The 17,018-nt window shown below is 44.9% G+C and overlaps 1 protein-coding gene across 2 annotated transcripts in view; it reads left to right on the forward strand.

Annotated features, from left to right (window-relative positions):
* Positions 1–16,061, forward strand: part of LOC132829854 (palmitoyl-protein thioesterase 1-like) — a 35,010-nt gene extending 18,949 nt beyond the window's left edge. For both annotated transcript variants that reach the window (XM_060847239.1, XM_060847240.1), the window contains 2 exons: positions 2,909–2,980; positions 14,351–16,061. In XM_060847239.1, coding sequence (XP_060703222.1) covers positions 2,909–2,980; positions 14,351–14,473 — 195 coding nt within the window. In that variant the 3' untranslated portion in view covers positions 14,474–16,061. The remainder of the gene's footprint in view (positions 1–2,908; positions 2,981–14,350) is intronic.
* Positions 16,062–17,018: the final 957 nt, after the last annotated feature.

The raw sequence follows: 17,018 nt of genomic DNA on the forward strand, positions 1-17,018 counted from the left end.
ACCCATCTGGTCCAGATCCTGTTGTAATCTGAGGTAACCTTCTTCGCTGTCCACTACACTTACAATTTTGGTGTCATCTGCAAACTTAGTAACTGTTCTCTTATGCTCGCATCCAAATCATTTATGTAAATGACAAAAAGCAGTGGACGCTCCACTGGTCACATGCCTCCAGTCTGAAAAACTACCACCCTGTGTCTTCTACCTTTGAGCCAGTTCTGTATCCAAATGGCTAGTTCTTCCTGTATTCCATGAGATCTAACCTTGATAATCAGTCTCCCATGGGGAGCCTTGTTGAACGCCATACTGAATTCCATATAGATCACATCTACTACTCTGTCCTCATCAATCTTCTTTGTTACTTCTTCAAAAAACTCAATCAAGTTTATGAGACATGATTTCCCGCGCACAAAGCCAGGTTGACTATCCAGAATCAGTCCTTGCCTTTACAAATACATGTACATCCTGTCCCTCAGGATTCCCTCCAACAACTTGCCCACCACTGAGGTCAGGCTTACCGGTCTATAGTTTCTTGGCTTGTCTTTACTGCCCTTCTTAAACAGTGGCACCACGTTTGCCAACCTCCAGTCTTCGGGCACCTCACCTGTGACTATTGATGATACAAATATCTCAGCAAGAGGTCCAGCAATCACTTCTCGAGCTTCCCACAGAGTATTCAGGTACACCTGATCAGGTCCTGGGGATTTATCCACCTTTTAACCGTTTCAAGACATCCAGCACTTCCTCCTCTGTAATCTGGACATATTGCAAGATGTCACCATCTATTTCCCTACTGTCTATATCTTCCATTTCCTTTTCTGTAGCAAATACTGATGCAAAATATTCATTTAGTATCTCCCCCATTTTCTGTGGCTCCACATGAAGGCTGCCTTGCTGATCTTTGAGGGGCCCTATTCTCTCCCTAGTTACGCTTTTGTCCTTTAATATATCTGTAAAAACACTTTGGATTCTCCTTAATTCTATCTCATGTCCCCGTTTTGCCCTTCTGATTTCCCTCTTAAGTATACTCCTACTTTCTTTATACTCGTCTAAGGATTCACTCAATCTATCCTGTCTATACCTGACATATGCTTCCTTCTCTTTCTTAACCATACCCTCAATTTCTTTAGTCATCCAGCATTCCCTATCCCTACCAGCCTTCCCTTTCACCCTAACAGGAATATACTTTCTCTGGATTCTTGTTATCTCATTTCTGAAGACTTCCCAATTTCAGCCATCCCTTTACCTGCGAACATATGCCTCCACTCAGCTTTCGAAAGTTCTTGCCTAATACTGTCAAAATTGGCCTTTCTCCAGTTTAGAACTTCAACTTTTAGATTTCGTCTATCCTTTTCCATCACTACTTTAAAACAAATAGAATTATGGTTGCTGGCCCCAAAGTGCTCCCCCACTGACACCTCAGGCAGTCACCTGCCCTGCCTTATTTCCCAAGAGTAGGTCAAGTTTTGCACCTTCTCAAGTAGGTACATCCACATACTGAATCAGAAAACTATCTTGTACACACTTAAGAAATTCCTCTCCATCTAAACCTTTAACACTATGGCAGTCCTAGTCGATGTTTGGAAAGTTAAAATCCCCTACTGGAACTACCCTATTATTCTTACAGATAGCTGAGATCGCCTTACAAGTTTGTTTCTCAATTTCCATCTGACTATTGGGGAGTCTATAATACGATCCCAATAAGGTGATCATCCCTTTCTTATTTCTCAGTTCCACCCAAATAACTTCCCTGGATGTATTTCTGGGAATATCCTCCCTCAGCACAGCTGTAATGCTATCCCTTATCAAACATGCCACTCCCCCTCCTCTCTTGCCTCCCTTTCTATCCTTCCTGTAGCATTTGTATCCTGGAACATTAAGCTGCCAGTCCTGCCCATCCCTGAGCCATGTTTTCATAATTGCTATGATATCCCAGTCCCATGTTCTTAACCATGCCCTGAGTTCATCTGCCTTCCCTGTTAGGCTCCTTGCATTGAAATAAATGCAGTTTAATTTATTAGTCCTACCTTGTCCCTGTCTGCCCTGACTGTTTGTTTGATTCACTACTGTTCTCAGCTGTATCCATCTCAGATCGATCTTTTTCCTCACTATCTCTCTGCCCGCCCACCCCCCCCCCGCCAACCTTACTAGTTTAAATCCTCCCAAGCAGTTCTAGCAAATTTACCTGCCAATATATTAGTCCCCTTCCAATTTAGGTGCAATTCATCCTTCTTGTACAGGTCATTTCTACCCCAAAAGAGATTCCAATGATCCAAAAATGTGAATCCTTCTCCCATACACTAGCTCCTCAGCCATGCAATCATCTGCTCTATCCTCCTATTCCTGCCCTCACTAGCTCGTAGCACTGGGAGTAATCCAGATATTGCTACTCTTGAGGACCTCCTTTTTAAATTTCTGCCTAACTCTCTGTAATCTCCCTTCAGAGTCTCAACCTTTTCCCTTCCAATGTCATTGGTTCCAATGTGGATATGCTGGCTCCTCTCTCTCGTGAGAACATCCTGCACCCTCTCTGAGACATCCTTGATCCTGGCACCAGGGAAACAACACACCATTCTGCTTTTTCTCTGCTGGCTACAGAAACGTCTGTCTGTACCTCGGATTACAGAATCCCCTAACACAATTGGTCTCTTGGAAGCCAATGTACCCCTCGTTGTATTAGAGCCAGTCTCAATACCAGAAACTTGGCTGATTAGCTTTTGCTCAGCTAATGTATCCATAAACTATAGATACAAAGTGGGATATCTGAAGTGTTTTCATCTTGTACTGACACACGGTAAACCTATAGATGAGTGTTCCTTCTTTCAGTTAACTTCAATTAGAAGTTTAACAAGGGATTTTCAAGTGAATCAAACCAATAAAATGACCAAATTCATTCTGCTTTTTGTTCCAGTGGTTTGGTTTCTACAAAGCTGGCCAGGCCAAGGACACTTACAGTTTGCAGGAGAGTGTTCTTTATCAAGAGGTAAGATTTGTTATGATGCTACATTTTTATCTCTCTTATGCCATAGAGAGGGGCAATCCTGGGGAGCTGAATGCTAGTGTTTAATTTGGACTGTAAAATTCCTATGTGAAATTAGGGCTGTGTTAACCAGTTCCAAAATGATGAACCATACAGCAAGAATCAAAATGACAGGTCAGCAATAGAAAGTAAACTGGTGTTGGAAGATCAAATTTAAAAGGGAATGTCTCAAGTAAAGATTTCCCTGAATATTCAGGGATGAGACATCAAATTTGAAACTGAAAGCATTCTATTTGCCAAATGGAACACACACAGAAACTGTTCAGCCAGTCCTGTCGGTGCCAGTGCATAAAGATCAAAATAAAGTAGAAGCTAAAGTATTTTTAAATTCAAAATGTGTGGAATTAACATTTAAAAAATTGAATATCCAACAAATTCATTTTTCCTGAACCTTAAGGCTGTCCACAGTAATAATGAAACTAGTATTCTGTGAAAAACATTAGCTGCATCCCATTAAATGTGCAAGTTGAAAGGTTTTCAACATTGAGATTAATAGTGTAAACCATTAAGATCTTGTCAGTTAAATTAATTCTCATTGTTGATTACAGCATTTGAAGAGCCTGTCTTTGCCAGTGCCCTTAAAAGTTATGAATTTAGTCCTTTTCCCTCTAAACCCTGCAATTATTTTTCTGAAAACAATTTCAAATCTGTTTTGAAAGCTGCAATTGAATCTGCTCCACTGCACTGTCTGAAGGTGATTTTAGAGCCTAATAACACTTTGCTTTTAACAGGCTCTTCCTCATGTCCCTTCTGGTTTTGCCAATCACTTCAAGCAGCCCAGTGGCTCAGTGGTTAGCACTGCTTCTTCAGAGCTCCAAGGACTCTGCTTTAATTCCAGTCTCTGTTAAATGTCTGTGTGGGTTTCCTCCCACAGTCTAAAGATGTGCAGATTGGATGGATTGGCCAAACTAACTTGCACATGGTGTCCAGGGATTTGCACCCTCGGTGGATTAGCCATGGGGAAAGTGGGGTTACAGGGATAGTGTGGGATGCTCTTCAGAGGGTAGGCATGGGCCGAATGGCCTGCTTCCACACTGTAAGGGATCTAGAACTTAGTCTATTTCCTTTGATTCTTCATCTTAAAAATGGGAACAGTTTGATTGTCTTGCTTTGTCTAGGATGAGGTGTTAGGCCGGAACCTCGGGATTCCAGTCTTTGCGAGTTCTTTGGAAGTAGAGACCGCACCAGCTTCTTTAGTTTGAAGCAGAGCACCGTTTATTTTACAGAATCAGAACTGGCAAACTATACAACAAATTCTACAGCATGCAATTCGTTGGAGAAGGCGTTCTGCTTTCCCCTTCGGACTTGGCTCAATTATACTTCGCGCTGCCAGGAGTTCCCGGTCAGTTCTCCCTCGCTCGTCCCCTCATTGGTCAGTACACCTGAGAGCGAGGGGGCGTGCGCCTCTATTGGTCGCATCGAGGTGCCTGTCCAGCTCCCGCTGTGCCGGACAATGGTACAGCCATCCTGGGGTCGGCAGTTCCGACCCTGCAATCAATAGTCCATTGTTCAGAGTATCGATCTCATTACTATGTGTCTGACAGGCTAGGTGTTTTCCGTAACAGAGTCAATGGTTTTCCGCAAGCGAATTAACAATCATTATTATTTATCATGGGTTTCGATGGGACTCTGTTCTAGTAGGTACATTAACAGATGCTTTAGCAATCATGTACTCCGATAGCGCAATTCACACCATTCGACAGTTACCGATTCCTTTATTAGTCATGAGTTCTCAATGGGACAGTCTGATACTGGCTGACATGATCTAATCAGCAAGGAATGTTACTTTAGACAGGTAGCCCTGCAGTTGCTAGGTTCTCCCCCATGGCTGTGATTAACTGTTTGGGGACTGGAACTGGTAATGTCTGCTGTAGCAATAGTGCTACCCTCCCTAGCCCCACTCTAGGCAATCAGATGGTGTATTCTCCCCAACATTCCCTCCCTTGGCCTCTTTTAGAGGCCACACACCCCATGCCGTAAGAAACGCAACACCACGAGGCGACCGGGGTCTGGTGTGCCGGCAGACGCCCCCACAGACGTCCCTTTGTCGTACCCGAGCACGTTGTCTTGACCAGAATCACCGGTTCTAGGGAGACAGTCATGTTGGGATGAAGGGTGCCCTACGCAACACGCCGCAACACAATTTACAAATAGATAATTAAAACTACGTGCAAATCTAAGTTAATAGATAAAACAACTCTGGCAGGCTTCTGTGGAAAGGACAAAAGCACAGAATTAATCAAGCATGGCAAAAAACATGGCAAAAAGACAAACAGAGCACTGTACACGAGTACATAACAGTCGCAAGAGATTTGGAGTGGAGGAATTAAAATAAGTAAGGTGTCCGCAGAACGCAAGTCTGTAGTCCAAAGGGCACCCAAGTGTAAACATGTTCTGTGAATTGTGAAACGGAATAGGATTAGCACACTACCAGCAGCTAGGTACCTGCTAGCGAGCGGAAACCCAGTGAGAAACTGTACTGTGCCCCGGCGTTCCCGCAGATCAGAATGCTCCACAGGCCAGCAGCTCAGTCCAGACGTCCGACACGGAAGACAGAGGCCAGAGATCTTATTAAATCATGACGAACGTGGGCCACCAGTTCTGATGTCATTGCGCGACTGTGCCTGTCTTAGGTTGTCCCTCGCCCGCGGGATCGTACCCGTCATTGGCTAACCAGTCGTACTGCATTGAATTGTAGATACCGACATCCGTTTCACCGCCATCAAGAATGGACACAGGCAGTGGCAACCGGCTCAATAGTGTGTTCAGTGGCCCTCGAGACCAGCTGAAGCCAACCGGGAGTACTGGAGATTATGTAAAAATCGCTTGTGTGAACAGCAGTGTTTCGAGTCCCGGGCACACAGTACATCTCAACCCCCCACTGTATGAAAGGATCAATTCACATATCCCCAGGTCAAATGGGCAAAATAAGTAGTGACTCCTTGGACAACCAGACCACATTCATTGTTTATAAAGGAGAAAAGCTAGTACTGAGTAGCATCAAGAGCAGAACCGTAGCGCACCGCCGTGGACGACGCAATCGGATGAACTTGAAAGAAAGCCATTGAGACCGCTGACATGCACCGGAGAGATAGTATTTAGTACGCCTGCACCCGTAGCCCATTCAGAGGTGGCAGTGCATCATTGGAGAGAATAACCGCCAGATCCCCACTCGCCTGGCCTCCCACCGGGAGACGTGAGTCACTTAATGCAACCGGCCGCACGGAAAACCGGCTCCACGGTTCATGCATGGAAGTCACCTTACAGCATGTATTCCATATGTCCCTCCCCATTTGTAGGAGATCACACGCAGGCTGTCGTGTACTCAGAGTTGGTGGCGGCGCAGGCATCTGTTGAGGAGTGCAGAGCCCAGCGTATGGGGGGTTCGGTTGAAAAGTAATGATACCACATTACATTTAAACCAGGGAGATGGGGCTGCAGAAATGTGGTGAAAAGAGTCCTGCCATCCCCAGGGTGACATTTGGTGAAATCAGCCAGAAAACATCCTACTAGTATGGGAAATAAAAATATTGTATTTAACAACCGCCATTAGCACATTCCTGTGAAGGCAGAGCCATTGGGTGAGCTGATCTCGAAAAGCTTCTTGCTATTAGACTCAACGGACATCACCATGCCAGTACTCCTGGATGTGAAGTCTTTAGTCATCTAGTAAAAGAAAGAGGGGGCCAGTGCGAAATGTCCAATGCATTCACTAAGACTGCCCCCCACCCAGTTGTGCAACAGAACTGGAGAAACCAGACATCAATCAGGGCAATGGTAAAAAAGTGACGGTAGGCTTAACCCCTAACCTTTCTCATAGCTCATGGACCTGTACGAAGCCGTCACCTAAAAAACAGAGTGACCCCAGTGTGAGGTAAAAGGAATGGTCCCGTCTAAAAGGAAGAAATAGTACCTTGTACAAAGGAGGCCAGAGCAGTTTGTGAACTCCAATCAGAGAGAAAAAAGGTCCCTGACCACGGGCTGCCACAAAAGGCAATTGAAACAGGGGGAAATAGACCATCCTGTAGGGGAATTGTTCCTCTTATGTTAAAGAGTCAGAAAAAGTCGAAAAAATGCAACCACCCCACTGATTCAGTGTTGGGAGAGGTAACTGCGGAAAAGCAGTCACGCAAAAGATACCAAGTAGCAGCATTTCTTAATCAGGAAAAGTTAAAAAGCAAACGTGCGTAGGCTGTGGAAGACATTCAGTAGGATAGGCTGCTGCCAATTGGGAAATAGCACTATACAGGGCAGATAAATTTCGGGACAATGATGACAATGCAAGATAGTACGAGTCTCGGTTATAACTTGCTGTGCATCTGCACTAGCAGCTGCAGGTGCAAAAACGTCGTCATGCACATTGGCTATTTAATGTTGAAGAGTAAGAATATCCGGCCTAGAGCTCTATCGAAAATATAGGGTGACCCCCTAGAGGGGTAAAAGGATTGACAACAGTTAAAAGGGGAGAAATAGTACACCGTATAGGGGAAGGCAAACTATGTCTACTGTCACCACAGGTGATTAAAACAGATTGTCGTATGCGCAGGTTACTTCCTTAGGAGGCAAACCAAAAAACAGGTGGAATATAAAGTAGGTAATCACTTCAGATGAGCTGGACATGGGTGAATGCACCACGCATCGCGCAGGAACTGTAACAACTGCAGCGTGTACACTATGTAAATGACAAACCAGAAAGTTGTCGGGTGTGAGATCACGAACATACAGGGTCGGCTCTGCTGCAGTATGGGTGACCCGTGGCAACAGGACAATAGAGCAGCTAAAGTCCCACTGTGTGGTTACGAAAAACATGGCGCAGGGGGCCCCCTAATTTCCCAGGGTGCGCAGCATAACTCGCACGTAGGGGAGAACCCCCGAGCTGTTCGTAAATATTGTTGAGAGGTAATTTAAAAACACAAAGGCAACTCAGAAAGCATGGGTAACATCAGCAAAAAAGGCACCTGCGTATCGCTGAAGCTCCTCTTCAGGCGAATTGTTCCCTGCTCTTCCCAGATATTCATGTACGTCCTGCCTATGTTTTAGCCTGAGGGTCCCCCATGCGTCCAGGGAGAGGGTGGTGGGGAAGCTATCTGGTGGGGACCGCCGTATAAGATTTCAGAAAAGGTCAAACGAGGCCGTCTCGTCTGTCCGTGGTCCTAAATTATCTCCTGGCAGGTTTCTCTCTCAAAAGTCGCTATATGACCAGGGGACCTAATTCTCCTCCCCCACACTAGTGGCGAGGAGAGGCGCTTGGACGGTTGGCCTAGTAGCAACGGCCCCCTTTAGCGGGCTACACCCTTCCTCACAACCCGCAATAATCTCCCCCTCGTCCAGCTGGGAGGTGATGTCAAGAGGGGATTCGAACTCATTACCCTAGGTGGGTTCCCCAGGGCAAAGGTTGAAGACAAATTTAGACAAAATGCACGTAAAACATCAACCACGAGCACAATCTTACTTTTACGACTACCTGCCTGCTCGCAGCGGAATCCATGGTGAACAAGGTGGATCACTCAGGACAAGGGTCAGTGAAGAAGTTAGAGAGCCAAAAGCATTCCCAAAATACCAGCAAAGATATCACAGAACAGACCTCGTTCGGTGTTGACGGACAACAACCCTATCACTACACAGAGACGTAGGGCAAAGCAGGGCTCTGTTACGCCCCCTCATTTCCCACGTCCTTGTCGGGCTCAGTCTCCTGAATTGAATTCAGGGCAACGTTTGGCCTCCCTGACCTGGGGCAATGGGGGAAATGGTGCCAGTTATTGTCATCCTCCCTTCAGACCCTGCACCCAAGTTTTCCATATGTTACCGCAGTCAGGGGCCCACCAGCGGTTGTGAACGGACTTACTGCCTTGGGCAACTCTCACATGCGCTGCCCCATGTGTTTTCAGCCCGTTCAGTAGAAGGGATGATGATGATTATGGAGAGGGGGCCTTTGTCACGGGGACCCTGGTGAGTAATGTAAAACTCTGGGCAATTAGGAGATTTGCGGTGGGACGAAATTGGACTGTTTGCCTGAGGGGACTTGTCCCCCTGAACGAGATACAGAACGAGAGGTGCAAGTATAATCCTTGTGTATGCAAGAATCTGTGTGTGTGAAGGGCCGTGTGTCATAGCCAAAAGAGAGTGCGCAGGTGCTGCGGGCATATCGGACGTCGTATCTGTGTGAAACAGAGAGTGAGAGCCATAAGGGGCTGCTCAGCTAGCAGAGAGGTTAACACTGTTCTAGCTCGAAATCACCTGATTGTTAGTGAGTGGATGTGTGAGTGTTGTCAGCTAGAGCTTGCACCCCCCCTTTTTGACTGTGATATTTATGGATGTGTAACATGATCTTCTCAGGGAAGCTTCTGGTATCCTTGTAGCTTATTTAACGTGATAAAAGCCAGAGAATGAAGGATAATTCAAATGAGTAAGAGTAAAAAATACGTAAGTTGAGATGCATGTAACATCCTATTGAATACTCCCGTAAGAAGGGTATGAATAGAGTGTCCTCATCCGCAGAGGATGTCAGCTCCTATGTGCAGAGACGGAGAGTGGAATACTGAGGGCGCGCAGAACACAAGTCCCTTCCCAGTTCAGGGGCAACCAATTGTACCGAATCTGCCCCCCACAATTTCACCACAAATCTGCGCGACTCACCGTTAATGCTGCCGCTTGGCTGCCCGTGAGTATCCCCGGGTAAGCCGTCCGGGCTGGGTGAAACAAGTGAAGTTTACTAGCGGGTGAAAAGCAGTGTTTCCCCGACCTGCACTCCGATGTGGGGGTAGGTCGCCGGAAAAACACATGTTTTTTGTTTAAATCGTGACGAGGAGTATAGAGAATGATAGAATTTCACAAGAGAGTTTGCTGCATCAACATCCAGCAATCACATGCGGATTACCAATGCAGCGACTGAGTTCCAGAAGGTGGAATATTTCAGGTGAAGTGCAGCTGAAATGGAAAAAGGGAAGTTTGAGGTCATGCTCTGCAGGAAATAGGAAGTATTACCTGGTAGAGGAATACAGTCCGTTGCCTACCGGCCAGAAAAAGAGGAGTAATCATTTAGTTTGGGCACATGGTGAATGACACGGGTAACGAGCTGTGAGTACACTCTATACAGGTCAGGACAGAAATCCTTTGTGTAGCACTGTCCTCTGTGTAAGGCAAAGTTTGTAGGTAGTAAGAGGCCTTAAGAGTTACCCAGGGAAAAGAATCATAAAAGAACCTGGTGACCCTGCCGTTTTCAGCGCGAATCTGCGCCTTGCAGAAGGTATGAACAGGTGAATTGGAAACAACTACTCGCCGTTGAAGAGACTGAAGGATATGGGCAAGAGCTGAGCTTCGATCCCTATGCTGCAGACAAAAGTTGTTACAACGTGTGCATTGCTAGGCTATTCACACTTGGCAGTCAGTCAGGGACAAATGGGTGAGAACAGAGCATGGCCCCCGTGACCGCCTAAGATACAGACAAGTAGGTATAAAATCAAATCTAGCGGTCAGAATGTGGTAGCAGGAAAGCGAAACGACCCAGACGTGCCAGGCCCAGTGAGAGGTTCTATTGTAGGAGCATGAAGGAAAGTGTAAGGACAAGCAGTGACAAGAAGAATAACCGCACAAACCCCCCAGGATCTCACCCTCGTCCTCTGAGGAGGTGGTGTCAGGCGGAGAGGCGGGCTTACACCCCCCTGCACAAGTTCGCCCTGGAGATGGGCTCCCGTGACTATTAGAGTGTCGTGTTATGCTGTGAGGGGGTGTACCCCCGTCGGGGCTTGTGAACTCTGCGGGGCAGCAACAGGGGCCGCGGACAGTAGGGGAATGATAAGGACGAGGGCAAAGCTCTGTACCCCTGTGGGAGGCGATTGTATGTATAGCGCTTTCATGTACAGGTGAAAGCAAAAAAGGGGCGAGTAGTAGTGGCCACTGTGCCACCGTACGGTAATGCTGCACTGCGCATGTTGTTGTTCGGTATTTTCTATTTAAAAGTAAAAAAAAAGGATACAACCTGTCGAATAAGATGTAGTTAGAAGCATGATTCATGTCATCATCATGATAACTTAAGAAGACCTTCCCATCGGATTATCCCCTGGACCAGGACAATCGCGCCTACGTGTCCCTCCGATGTAGTGGTGGCTTAGTGATCGACCTGTTAGGGTCGCAGACCCCTGAAAACGAGTAGCCCCTCCCAGAGCGAGCAATCCCGCCAAGAGTGAGCATTCGCGCCAAAACTTAACGGACCCGCCAATAGTAAGTTGACCCGCCAGAACCAAGCACACCCGCCAGAACTAAGCTGACCCCGGGACACCCCGGGATTTACCGTCTTAGGACGGCACAACCGTAGTGGTCCGACAATGAAATGCTCCACCATCCCTTACTCTGTCACTTCTCTGTACCCGTCTCTACCTTTCCAAATAAAAAAGGAATTAAAAAAATGATCGTGGGGCAGTACACAATGTTGGGAGGACAGAAGTCATCAATCCTAAAAATCAATGTGAGCCTACAGAAAAAAAACCCCAGCCCGTTAAATCCAGGGAACGAAACTCACATACTCACAGAGCTGCAGATCTGCTCTTGTTTGCTGGACAGCTTTCCACGCTCTCTCTCTCTCAGAGGCTGCCGGTGCAGGTCCGCTGCACCCCGATGCCTCGCTGCCGACGCGGTCTAGCAGGTCCAGACCTGGGAGTAAGTGTTCCTGCAACACTCCTGTTCGCCACGTCCGTCAAAATCACAGCACTCTCTCTTTCTCTCTCACTGGGCGGGCCCCACACAGGTTGTCACCCACATACATGCCAAGCCACGCATAATGTCGGTGTCTCTGCATCCCCGTCTCAGCCTGTCGCAGTCCCCTTCCCTCTGTCTTAGTAACATGCTCCGAGGCGTTACAGCCTCGGCGGTCTGAGATCAGGTCCCCCATGTCGGATCTCCCCTGATGGGAACCGTGATAAAAACAGAGCATCTTTCAAAGCCTGACCTTCGCGTGGCAGATCTCTGCTCTTAACAACCGGTCTAAGGCAGACGTCTGTGCGGATAACCCTGTTCAGAAGATGAGATCCGACCTCTGTCCCCGCGGGGTTTGGTAGATGCTAGCAGCAAGTGTGTATAGCAAGATTCGTCGGTCTTAAGTGCTTTGTAACGTGGATCCAAGCAGTCAAGTGCGGTCAGCGCTGCAATAGTTAATCTCAGGGACGTGCTCGGCTCCGAAAGCCACGCGAATTAAACAGACAACAAGGGGCGCGCTCGGCTCTGAAAGCCACGCGGATTAAACAGGCAACAAGGGGCGTGCTCAGCTCCGAAAGCCACGCGGATTAAACAGGCAACAAGGGACGCGCTCAGCTCCGAAAGCAACGCGGATTAAACTGGCAACAAGGGACGCGCTCAGCTCCGAAAGCAATGCGAAATCAAACCAGTTACAAATTAAAAGGTTAGTGGTAGCTTACCAGTCAGGATTCTGCGATGCTGCTGCCAAACTGATCAGTTTTTTGGGTTGGTGAGGGTCAGAGAGCAAACAAGAGACTAACTAAAGAAATGTAACTACTGGAAGCCTTAGGTTTAACAGGCGCTTCCTCACCTTAGAAGGTTTCGGCCGAAGGTTGTCTGCCTCCTGATCCGCCAACGTGGCCAACTTGCCGTGGTCTCTTTCCCTTCCCGCGGCAGGCTCACCAGATGTTAGGCCGGAACCTCGGGATTCCAGTCTTTGCGAGTTCTTTGGAAGGAGAGACCGCACCAGCTTCTTTAGTTTGAAGCAGAGCACCGTTTATTTTACAGAATCACAACTGGCAAACTATACAACGAATTCTACAGCATGCAATTCATTGGAGAAGGCGTTCTGCTTTCCCCTTCGGACTTGGATCAATTATACTTCGCGCTGCCAGGAGTTCCCGGTCAGTTCTCCCTCGCTCGTCCCCTCATTGGTCAGTACACCTGAGAGCGAGGGGGCCTGCGCCTCTATTGGTCGCATCGAGGTGCCTGTCCAGCTCCCGCTGTGCCGGACAATGGTACAGCCATCCTGGGGTCGGCAGTTCCGACCCTGCAATCAATAGTCCATTGTTCAGAGTATCGATCTCATTACTATGTGTCTGACAGGCTAGGTGTTTTCCGTAACAGAGTCAATGGTTTTCCGCAAGCGAATTAACAATCATTATTATTTATCATGGGTTTCGATGGGATTCTGTTCTAGTAGGTACATTAGCAGATGCTTTAGCAATCATGTACTCTGATAGCACAATTCACACCGTTCGACAGTTACCGGTTCCTTTATTAGTCATGAGTTCTCAATGGGACAGTCTGATACTGGCTGACATGATCTAATCAGCAAGGAATGTTACTTTAGACAGGTAGCCCTGCAGTTGCTAGGTTCTCCCCCATGGTTGTGATTAACTGTTTGGGGACTGGAACTGGTAATGTCTGCTGTAGCAATAGTGCTACCCTCCCTAGCCCCACTCTAGGCAATCTGATGGTGTATTCTCCCCAACAGAGGACACAAAATAGTGTAGCCTGTAGAGTCAAATAGAATCACTGCCTCAATGCTAGATTTCCATGTTGAAACATGCATGTTTGGCATATGGTATTTTACAGACCTAGGCACATACTTGTACAAGGAATTTAAAAAGAGGCAGTGCATGGAAATAGATCATAAAATAAGCTGAATATTTGGTTTTGTAACCAGAAGTGCGGGATTCGGAAATAAGGAGGTCATTTTAACTTCTACAAATGAGTCACAGAATGTTATGTACTGTCTTGGAAACATTTTGAAAAAGCATGTAATACATTCAAGGGATGATGCTGGAGTAAAGGGTTAGCTAGAAATGATTAAATTGGTACTTAAGTTGGTTGAGCTCAAAAGATTTAATGGATGTACTGATGTTCTGCAAGGTCAGATAAAGGGCAACAGCGGTTTTCCTTGGCCACAGTTATGTAGGTACAAATTCTGTTGTTTTTAAATAAATATTTCTACCACAGTGTATTAGGAATATTGTAGGTTAACCTTAAAATCATTATAGACACTTGGAGGTACATGTCTTTGATGTTGCATTTTTTATTTTCCAAAAATACCTCCGTAAATGTAAAATATGAAAGCCCCCCATGACCGGTTTCTCACCAGTGGATGGGCCATGTTGAACTTATTTCCTGTTCATTTTCAGGGTAATTTGGTGATAGAAAGCATGTCTTCTTTAAATGCAGACCATGCAAAGATTAGATCTCACTTGGGTGGAATGGGAACCTTTTGAGGCTCAGACATTAATAACGACCAGTTGAGCAAGCTTCAGCATCTGGCAAGAGTAAAACGTTTTTATAGGAAGCCGGAAGGCTGGAAAATAATTAACTTTATTGTATTCATAGGATCGATTAGGACTGAAGGCAATGGATGAAGCGGGAAAATTGGAATTTTTAACTGTGGATGGGGACCACCTTCAATTCTCAAAGGAATGGTTTATTAACAACATAGTTCCTTACCTGAAGTGACCCTTTTGCTGTCAAGTAATTTGCCAACACCGCCATCATTAATCCATTTAAGAACTTATAAAGCTGTGTTTAAAAAAAAACTGGCTCATTAGTCAAGTTTGAAGAAGTTTTATTCCAAGTTTTGATTTTCCACAATGTCATCTACTTTTAAATGAATTCACAGCACTTGTAATGATGGAACTCAATTCATACCTTATGTTGCTTAATTCAAATTGCTAAACAATTCAATTTCTAATGCAGATTTGCGTGCAGGAGAAATTTGGACCTTTCTTTAAAGCTGATGCTAAATAATGGTTTTGAAAGTGGAATCAATTATGCAGGAATAAGCCATACAGAACAAAAAGGAGTTACTTTCTGAGTCATTTGATCAGATATGGCTTCAGTATTTCTATAAACATCATTAACAATCAGCAATTATTGCCAAACTTAATCATTACTCATTGATATCCCCTGCTGAAAAATTACAAATTAGATGAGAGAAGGATCTGGCTTTGTTGGATAATTCCCTTTGCAGAATAGCTTACGGGGACTCTTATGGAGAAGTTTAAGCTAATGCTGAAATGGCACTTGAAACATTTTAAGAGCAAGCACCTTATATTTTGTGATTCCATTTTTTGAGACCGCACACTGAATTTATGGGCATTAATGCTGCTTATCTTTTTAACAATAGATTTTTCTCATTAGGACATATAGCAGACCCATTCCAGAGAGGGATTAATTTTGCTCGTCACATATTTCAAAAATCTGTGGCAACTTAGATTGGATCTTTTATCTTCACATTCATAGAGCATTAATTTGTAATGTTTTTTCAAATAGCACAACGACAAAAAGACTTTAATGTCATTTTTGCATTTAGACTCTATGATCTATCACTAAGGCACTACAGATGCCAAATGAGAGTTATGGTATTGCAGTGTGACCTCCACGCTCTGAAATTACAATAAACCTTATTATCCAGTATTCATGGAACCACCAGTGTGCCGATTGATCAAATAATTCTGGATAGTCAAGATAGCCAACATAATCAACATAAAAACATACAATAAGTAATCATGTAATGCAGGGGTATACATAGCACTGTTATACTTAAAGCATAAATCACCGAAATAAAACTTACTGGCAGAAAGCCTTCTCGCTTGCATGCTCAACTGACTACTTGGACTTGCAGTATTTGAGGAGAAGTTGACTCAAAGTTGAATCATCTGTTAATATTTTCTGTGGCCATTCGATTGAACCGCAAGTATATTTACATTGAGGTAAATAAATCAAAAAACTATAATAACTGAACAGAATAATACAGCAAACATCATGGTAATTTTTGCCACTTTATCAAGGATGCCATTTGATAAAGTGCTGGTTAAGGCTAGGCTGACTATATTATAAATCAATTCTTAAAAAGAAACTAATACCTTTTTTTAAAAAAAACTAATGTTTTAAAATACAGTAGAGAAAATTTTGTGTATTGGCCTGAAAAATGTGCACTAATTTATTTGTGATGAGAAAGCATCGTTTTCACTCTCATCTCTGTTAACTTGTTCAATGTAGTTTTGGACTATTATTGAATAAAATTCTACTGTTTCATTTTGAATTTTGCTTCCTTTTTATTTGTTTCACCATGGGAACCCATTCTAGACTTCCTAGTCCACAACTTGAATGATTGAGTCCAAGGGGGAGAAGAGAAAGTAGCTATCATTGCTCAAATGGGGCAGCATGGTGGCTCAGTGATTAGCACTGCTGCCTCAATGTCAGTGACCCAGGTTCGATTCCAGCCTTGGGTGACTGTGTGGAGATTGCATATGCTCCCAGTGTCTGCGTGGGTTTCCTCTGGGTGCTTTGGTTTCCTCCCACAGCCCAAAGATGTGCAGGTCAGGTGAATTGGCCATTCTAAATTGCCCATTTTTTTAGGTACACCAGTCGGAGGCAAATGGGTTTGGATGGGATACTCTTCGGAAGGTCAGTGTGGACTTGTTGGACTGAAGGGCCTGTCTCCACACTGTAGGGAATCTAATCTAAAAAATGTCTGAGAAAACCACTTGCTCCCTGCTGGAGCGTGCCTCATTTGATCATGAGTGTGGAACATGACCCTCGTGGCATTATGCTTGAGATGCTCCAATTTTGAATGGCATGGTCTTTGCAGCACTGTCACTACCACTTTATTAGGCAAGATTTATTTTCCACACCAAATGGCCAAAGGGTGCATTTAATAATCCAGTAATGATTAGTATGGAGCTACAATGATCTCACACTTTCAAGTTATAATTTATTGTATAAATCATGAATCTGTGTCTAATATTGTTGGTATTTAATTGCATGTTATTCAAATTAACCACCTTAAATTCTTGTCTCTTCTATAAATACCATCATTTTTGTAATGTGTTCTCTTTATTTTGAATTTTTTATTATCTTGCCCATCCATCTGTTTATCCTGAACCTTGCTCCTATACTCAGCTTCTGGACATGTGCAAGAATTGTTCTCTTCAATATTTCCCTACAGGTCAGATAATATACCTCCTGTATCAATAACCACACAAGCACAGAAATATTA

This window comes from Hemiscyllium ocellatum, chromosome 30 (genome assembly GCF_020745735.1).
Source record: "Hemiscyllium ocellatum isolate sHemOce1 chromosome 30, sHemOce1.pat.X.cur, whole genome shotgun sequence".
NCBI classification, from domain to species: domain Eukaryota; kingdom Metazoa; phylum Chordata; class Chondrichthyes; order Orectolobiformes; family Hemiscylliidae; genus Hemiscyllium; species Hemiscyllium ocellatum.